Source organism: Fukomys damarensis, unplaced genomic scaffold, assembly GCF_012274545.1.
Source record: "Fukomys damarensis isolate Sample0158 unplaced genomic scaffold, DMR_v1.0_HiC HiC_scaffold_2, whole genome shotgun sequence".
Lineage (NCBI taxonomy): Eukaryota > Metazoa > Chordata > Mammalia > Rodentia > Bathyergidae > Fukomys > Fukomys damarensis.
This window is the reverse complement of record NW_022900914.1, coordinates 58,994,016-59,002,561: the sequence shown is the minus strand read 5'-3', so window position 1 is coordinate 59,002,561 and position 8,546 is coordinate 58,994,016. Positions and strand designations below refer to the sequence as shown.

General features: G+C 40.2%; 1 protein-coding gene across 1 annotated transcript in view; it reads right to left on the bottom strand.

Annotated features, from left to right (window-relative positions):
- Positions 1-8,546, bottom strand: part of Dnah6 (dynein axonemal heavy chain 6) — a 205,335-nt gene that overhangs the window by 57,528 nt on the left and 139,261 nt on the right. Inside the window, exons 48-53 of the mRNA XM_010635241.2 lie at positions 7,620-7,760; positions 6,317-6,559; positions 4,352-4,519; positions 2,993-3,228; positions 1,671-1,932; positions 455-578 (exon numbers count right to left, since the gene is read on the bottom strand). Coding sequence (XP_010633543.1) covers positions 455-578; positions 1,671-1,932; positions 2,993-3,228; positions 4,352-4,519; positions 6,317-6,559; positions 7,620-7,760 — 1,174 coding nt within the window. The remainder of the gene's footprint in view (positions 1-454; positions 579-1,670; positions 1,933-2,992; positions 3,229-4,351; positions 4,520-6,316; positions 6,560-7,619; positions 7,761-8,546) is intronic.

Sequence of the window (8,546 nt, the reverse complement as noted above, 5' to 3'; positions counted from 1 at the left end):
TTTTTTTTTTTTTTTTGAGGCAGGGTCTCACTATGCAGTTAAGACTGGAATTCACTATGTAGCCCAGGCTGGTCTCGAATTCACAGCAATCCTCCTGACTCAGCCTCCTGAGTGCTGGGATTACAGGCGTGCACCACCATGCCTGGCCCCTAAGAACTTTTTTTGATGCTACATTACTTTGGCTAAAGACAGTGCTCTCTATGCCCCATATATTTATTTTCTAGATCAAAATAATCTGTTGTTTTGAGTTACAGTGTAACATGCTCCAATAAGCCTTGTTCAGATAAAGAACGCTGCATGTATATAATACCTGCAGTTCTCATTTGATACTGGAGAAGGCTAATGAAAGAAGAAATACTTCCCATATGTCAGGTAGAGGCCAAGATTTGAATGCCTGAAAATTCTTCCTATTTTTGAAATTTCCTGCTGAGTGTAAATTTTATGAATCACTTACCCAGACTTTCTTTTTCATTTACACCTTTATCATATTCATCTCGTAAGGCTTGCATTTGATCTTCCACTTGTTTTAGTAATGCTTGCTTTTCTCCCAGGGTAGCCATTGTAATATCAAGTTCGGCCTAATCAAATCAGGCAAATATTGTAAAAATAAGAAGATCGAAGTTTCCCACTTATTAGAATTGATTTTTTAAAACAAAATATGACTTATGTTCTCTTTTACATGTCCAAAAAAGACTCTGATAGATATACAAAGTTAAAACATTTATAAACTTGGGAAAAATATAAGAGCAGAAGCAAACAAAAAACAAAAATAAAAAAATCTTAATGGAATAAATTGTAAGAGGAACAGAGAAACAGATGTACTAAGCATTTGAGATAAATTGGTTACCACAATAGATTATTATTTTAAATTATGAGACATAAAATATCCAGGCAATAGTGAAAACTAATTTTCCTAACAAGTTCTCTGTCTCAGAGGTGAGCTAACTATGTCCCAAGGACCACATCTAGCTTGCTTGGTTTTGTTAAGGTCTGTGGACTAAGAATGTTTTTTAACATTTTGGAATGATTGGAAAAATTTAAAGAGGAATATTCTGTGATACATGTGGAATTTTGAAATAAAGTTATATTGGAATATAGCCATATTTATTCATTTATTTATTGTCAGTGGCTGTTTTTTTGTGGGGGTAATGACAGAGTTGAGTCCTTAGAACAGAGAGCAGATATCTCATGATAATTAAAATCTTTATTATCTGGATCTTTCTAGAAAAATTTTATTTATCCATGCTTTATATCTATGGTGTTTTGGTTCTCTACTAAATGATCATTCTCTGCTTTTCTTGACAAGACTAAGGGCCTTACATCCAGCTGTGGCTCTAAAAGCCTCACATGATCTCAGGTGTGGGAGTATTTAAGCAAAAGGAAATACAAGATAGACTATCAGATGCTAGAAGCAGCAGGCACCTCAGAAATTCATACCTGCATTTCCTTTTTTTTTCCAGATGAATATACAAAAGACTCATTTTCCTTTTATGCTGGAAGAGGGCTGATTTTATAGGAAATTTATGAAAAAACTGTCAGTTATTGTTTAAAAGAAAAGCTAATTTTCAAAAACCTTGCTACTATTCAGATTGGATCAGATCACAGGGGCATTATATGACTGACAATCATGGCCTTTAATTCTATCAAACATCATAGTAGAGATAACATACCTGTGCTGCCCGGAGTTTTTGTCTCTTTGGTTCAACTTCCTTGAGTACTCGGGAGTACAGATCCATTGCTCTTACCCACATGCACATGGATTTACATGCTTTGGATACTTTCTCTACTTTTTCAGGCACAAAATCAGGATTATTAATATACTTCTGAAGCTTTGCCAGTATCTGAGGCTTTATATTTTCCTTATCATATTCTAAAAGCCTTCTTAGGAAGTTAGAGTCACCAAGAAGTTGCTTTGCCGTTGGCCAATCAGGCCTGAAAGAGAGATGTGATAAGTTCATAACTTCATAATCAAGTAATGGAAAAGAATGATGTATTTTTCTGAGAGCACCATACTATCCCAATAGGTAGGGACTTTTAATCTCTGTACAATAATCCAGTAATTGGTAGTTATGTGCACCACAGTTAATCCACAAGGAGAAAGGTAACTGGATGGTTAAGGTGCCATGCACCCCAGATTTGGCAGAGATAGAATTATAAAATGGGAAGGTTATAGAATGTAAAGTATTATAGGAACAATTATTTCATTTCAAAAATGCCCTAGGCTGTCACATTTTATCTCATTTGCCTTACTTTTGACCCTTAAAAAAATTTCCTGCTGGGATATCAGAAAAAATAAGCTTCTAACTGGTCTCTTAGTCAACCTTGCACTTGGAACATTCACCACATTGATCACTATAAAATGTGATCACTATAAAAATGTGATTAGGTAAAAAGTTAATGACTCTTAGTTCTCTCTACTCATGGGCTATTTGCCCCCTGGCCTGTACTGTGGTAGCAGCCCAAAGGTCACTGAGGGTGTGTTGGGTTGTGGGCATTATGGGACTTTGCTCAGTTTTACACAGAAAGGTTCATTATAGCATATTTGTTTTTGGAAAAAAAAGTTATATTGCCTGGGAAAGTTTGAAAAGTACATATTTTCAAGATAAAATCAGAACTGCTTGGTGTATGTCTATAAGGTCTTTCACAATTTCGTCTCTGCACCTCTACCCAGACCCAGCTCTGTCCATTCTATGAGCATTTCAGGTACGTGGAGTCTCCCCACCGTCCACCCTCCACCTGAGCTAATGCTTCTGAAAAAGTGCTTGTACCTCCCCACTAGGGGTTCTGCATCATGTAGGGAGAAACTTTTAATCTTCCATGCTCAAAAGCAAAATAGATGCTGAAAAAAATGCTTGGGGAGTCAGTTTGTTGAATGACTGCTCAAAGTAATGAGAGACTGTGGAAGAGAATGAACAAACTATTTGAAAGTGGGGGAAAAGAGTAAAGAAATTCCGCCAGATATTGTGGTAATGCACTATTCTGAGTTACTCACTTGGCATTTAAGAGAATGGAGATTGCTTCCATTACAGTCATGACCAAATCTGGTGGCTTTGTAAAAACTCTGATTTCAGATATATCTGCTTTATCTAAAGAATCCAGGGCCTTATTGGCAGCTTCAAGTGCGGGTAGAGCTTCTTCAAGGTCTCTTTGAGCATCGTCAGCTATTGCTTGGGTTTCTTCAGCTTTCACTTTTGCTATTGCCTCTTCTTCTTGCACAACATTACGGACCTAACCATTGAAACATGACTGTGTTAGTGGGCTCGTTAAGGTTAGGCTTCCAGTCCAAAATCCTGAAATTTGAAATGCTCCAAAATTTAAAAATTTCTGAGTTCCAACATGATGACACGAATGGAAATTCCCCGCAAGACCTCATGCAATGAGTCACAGTCAAAACACAGGCCCACTGAAAATATGGTATGAAATGTCCTTCATTTCTTTACATAAATGAATTTTGTGGGTAGATTTGGATCCCAGGGCACAGATATCTCACTCTGGATATTGTAAATGTTCCAAAATCTGGAAAAATCCAAAATCCAAGACACTTCTGCTCCCAAGTATTTCAGATAAGGGGTACTGAACTTTATTTGAATTTCAACATTTTAAAATAAAGCCAACAATTAGCTGGGCATGGTGGTGCACACCTATAATCCCAGCACTCGGGAGGCTGAGGCAGGAGGATGGCTGTAAGTTTGAGACCAGCCTGGGCTACAGAGTTCCAGGGCAGTCTGAACTACATCGTGAGACCCTGTCTAAAACAAACAAACAAACAAACAAACAAATAAAGCTAACAATAATGGCTTGTATTTGCCCTTTGGGTAAGACCAGTGGTGAAAGAAAATTAGCTGCTACTTGGCCATCTCAGTCCGCATTTGCAGCATTCCAAGACAAAATGATTATAGGAAACAGTTCTTTCTCAGAAGAATACCTGCTGTGCCAGGTAGCGCTCCTTTCGCAGTGCTTTCGTCCCACTTATTGAGTTGCACCCTCCTCTAGCACAGAGTCAGGCTGATTTATTGTTTTTTGTTTTTGTTTTTCTTTGGTACTAGGGCTGGAACTCAGGACCTTGTGCTTGTGAGGTAGGTGCGGTGCCACTGAGCTAAATCCCCAGCCCTGAGCCGGGCTGATTTAATACAGGGATATTGTTCACAATTTAACTTAAACATTGCTACATTGCTAAGAACAATGGTCTTGCCACATCTATCACATCATCGTTGTCATTATATTAGTGCATGTTTGTAATACAGAAGAGCAATGTTCATTTTGGGGAATTGGTACAGGCATATGTAGCATTTCTGTGAGTGGTCACTGCTGGACACAGCCTTCTCACCCACCATCAGGAAACGCAGCCTACCTGATCAGCACTTTCTTGATCCACTGCCAATTTTTCCATCAAGGCTTCAACGTCTTGTGATTTTATTAAGAGCACAGGTTCTAAAGCTGAAAGGTCTAATTTCATTTTATCTACTAATATGTTTGTTTCTAATAGCTTGGTGAGACCATTCTTTACCCGATCCCGTGCCTAAATGGCAACAAAAAAATTGGATTATCATGAGCATTATAAAATACAAGTTTACTAAACCTTACACCTATAGAATTAGTAAATCAGTGAGTAACACTTCAAGTTGTGAAAGTGCTGCAAGTTGGGAAATCTTCAGAAGAAGATTTCAGAAGGAAACTTCAGGAAACAGCCATGCCGTGCACGGTGCTGCATTTGGATCCACACCCCCCGGATGCAGTGTAGGGCACCACTGCACTGTGGCTCACTGAGGCTCACACTGTATTATTTTTATTCCTCAGGTGGCGCATTGAGTGAGTGAGGGAGAAGTTCAGACAGGAATCTCTGGAGGCCGCAGCTCTGGGAATTTGTTTATACTAAGTACATCAGTCAGGTAAGGGCTCAGGAGACCAGGTCCTGGGCACCTGATTGGGATGGTGAATTTGCATTCTACTTCCCAAGGTGAAAACTCTGGACAAGCAAATGTGATAGAAGAGACAAATGAAAAGAGCTGCTTCTTAAGGGGGAGTCAGAAAGTTTGGTTCAAACTGGTAGGTTTAAAACATATCTCTGAAGTAGCCAGGATTTAGCTCAGTGGTTCTGCCGACTGCCTTGCAAGCACAAGGACCCGAGTTCGATCACTGGTACAAACAAACAAACAAATATATATATTCTGAAATTATGATACAAGGCATGCATTTTATGAGGTAAAATTCTCTGAAAAACATTCTGAACATTTAAATGGTAAATGCTTCCGTTTTCACCGAGTTTAACATGCTGAAAATTTCAGTTCGTGTTAACAGCATGAAGATTAACGATGATGGTGGCCACTGTGTTCTGAATATCTCATGTAGTCCAAAGATACCATTATTTGAATTCTACAACAATCTGAGAGATAAGTAAAGATACTTTTGTGGGACGGCTGTTTTTATTTTATTCTGATAAATGAAGCAATCTGTCGCTGACATTGGTGTTTTAAAGTGACAGAGGTCAAAGATTGTTTCATTAGGGTGAAGCAGCAGGCAAAGAATTCTTGACACAGGCGCCTGAAATGTGCCTGTTGGCGGCACATTTTATTGTGGGAATTCTCACTTTAATGAGAAAATAAGCTAAAAATAAGCCCCAAATTATAGGTTTCTTAATTGTTCCCTAAATAGGCAGTTGTTACACGGTTCAAAAATAAGTGGTAAGATTATTGTACAACAAAATGGACAGGGTAAATATTCAATTTAACTTTCTAACTATGAGAATTGTACAATAAAAACATAGTTTACTTTGTTCTGTAGATGAGCTTGCTGGATCTATGCACTCCAGGTAGACTTAAGTAGCCAGGCAGGTTAGCACACGGTGGTACCACACTCCAATAACATTTCTTAATCATCCTTTAAAAGTATAGATACTTTTAAACTTTGTCTTCTACTAAAGTTTACAGAAGCCATGTACCATGCTCAAGGGTACACTGCAAAAGGCAGAGCTTAGGTTGCATGCAGTGTGGCCAACGGTCTGAGTGAGGGCCATGGCATATGTTACAGCACTAAAACCCTGTCTTTATGGCTTAACGAAAAGTCTTCCTCTCTCTTAAATATGGCAGAGATGACTAGGTCTTTGCTTAACTTCAATGCTGTTACGATATCCACATCAATCAACCGTTATGTATAGCTCTTCATGCCATTATATAGATGTTAGAAGGGAGACGTAAGTGACCAGGAAGGGGGACCCCTTGGAGTGGTAGCGCATGGCCCTTTTGTGAGCACGTAGTAGGATGAAGACGGCTCTGGAAAGTAAGACATGTATTCAGATCTACTCATTCCCAGAACTTACCGAAACTAACTGCTTTCTTTTCTCAGTCAGCATGGACAGGTAGAGACTGATCAGCTCCAGGTAGGAGGTGGGCGTCGTGTAGTACCGCCTGCGGAGCTCGGCGTAATAGCGGTCTGCCATTTGGGAGACGCTCAGGTGGACACTGACACACATGAGGGAAAGCTTCTCTTTCAGTTCTTCACTGCCAGCTTCGACAGCTGAGAAGAATGTCTTTGACACAGAAAGAAGTGCTTCTTTGGGCCACTGTAAATCAAGAAGCAACCTGGAAAATCTGTTGGTCATCTTAATAACATGCAGTTTAACAACTAAGAAAATCGTATTTCTTTGGAACTTTTCCTTGTCTAACCCCCTTTTAAGCTAGATAACTCCTAATCCTAGTAATGAGCAATGGTGCTTAAGGAAATGAACTCTCCCTGTCCATTAGAGGGAGCCCTCAGGCTTCTAGCAAAATGTCAAGCACACAGAAGTTGTTAAAAAAATATGTACTGATTAAATGAATGAATGATTGGGTGTCTGTAGAATCTCATGCACACTAAGAGAATCTCGTATCTTCACTGTAGTTATTACACTGTTGGAACATCGGGTCCCTCACTGTAATCTCTGTCCTGAACACACCTCAACTTCTTCACTCATCTCTTGATGCTTTGAGGTCACCAGAACCTTAGTCAGATGAGCAGCTGACGAAGGCACACAGTCACGCAGCTAGGCCTCGCTTTTACGACAGCTGTCTTCAACGCAGTCCAGAAATGCTTCTATACTTTCTTATATGTTACTTTTGTTTCCTCCTGAGTATTTCACCTCCTATTTTACTACCTCAGACTGCTAACACTTCCTCTTTCTTCTTCATTCTAAACTGATAATTTTGCTTCTCACATCAATGAAAAAGTAGAAGCAATGCAAATAGAATTTCAGAGAGTTTGGCCTCTCCCCCACTCCATTCTGCACCTCTGCCATCCTTCCTGTCAGGGATATGCTATCCATGCTCCCTGCTCAGGTCGGTTGGGTTCCCTTACTGATGACGATCCCATCCTTGACTGCTTACTTAAGGATGTCGGTCCCTCTAACACCAGTGCTGGATCATCAATATAATTCTCTTTTCAGTATCATTTTCATCAGCAAGTACACACATGCTGCTTACTCTTCCCACTGAAAAATACCTCCAGGCACTGTTATCCTATTAGGAGTAATTTGCTAGCAGCCTTTAAAGCTAATGAAAGTATTGTGAATGATTTCCAGACAATCCCATACACCTTTAAAATAAGCAAGGACAACTTCTCACAGAGGTATCGAGGAAGACACCAACCTGGACAAACCAGTCAATGGTGCAGCAGTTCACCAGGGAGGGGAACATTCGGCATCGGGACCGGAAGGCCTCCCCGACTGGGCTCATGCAGAGGACTATGTGCAGCTTCTGACGGACTCTGCTGATAAAGTACTGAAACACCTGACCAAAAGAAAGATATTTTTCCAGTTAAAAACAGGATGAAGCAACAAAGAAAATTAGTGTTGGCAATGCATCTGAGGCTACCAGTGTCAAATAAAAAAAATGTTAGCATAGTAGACATGTGAAATGCCCCATTGAACTTTCATTCCGATTCCTTTCTCTCAAGTGGTCTGGGAAGATTAAAAACAAGTTTGCAGACTCCTTTGCAATTAGCGTTCTGAAGTGACTTAGGTCCTCCTCTTACTGTATTCGAGGAGACCCCTTGAGTAAAGTGGAGAGAGATTTTCAGGTTTGGCTCTGGGGCAAAAGAAAGCTGGGAGAGAGAGAGGCAGGGTGTCAGCATCCATTTCACAGGGGCAGAGCCTGGCAGAAATGCATGGTGCTGACGCTGCTTGGTTGTGACCCTCAGCTGCTTCCTGACGGGAGGAGGACACAGGGCTCTGGAGCTGGGGCCAAGGCATGGGCACGCTGAGTGGGGAGCGGCTTCCTGGTTCTGAAGGCAGGGCTGTGACTGACGCAGTTGAGCTCCTGACCACTGGCCTCCACAGCATAAGCTTTGTATTTATTCCAAAAGTTCAGTCTGGTATCTCGATTTGTGGCCTTCCCAATGATTCTGTACCCCCTTATATTAGCTTAAGTAGACGTGCTGTCTGTATCTAGTATAATCAAAGGATATGCTTAATATGTAAGTTAAAAATTATTACAGTAAAATACATATTGCCATGAATCACCCTCACAATGTTCTCCCTTGCTTTTGACACACTTATGCTATAATTCTTGCCACTT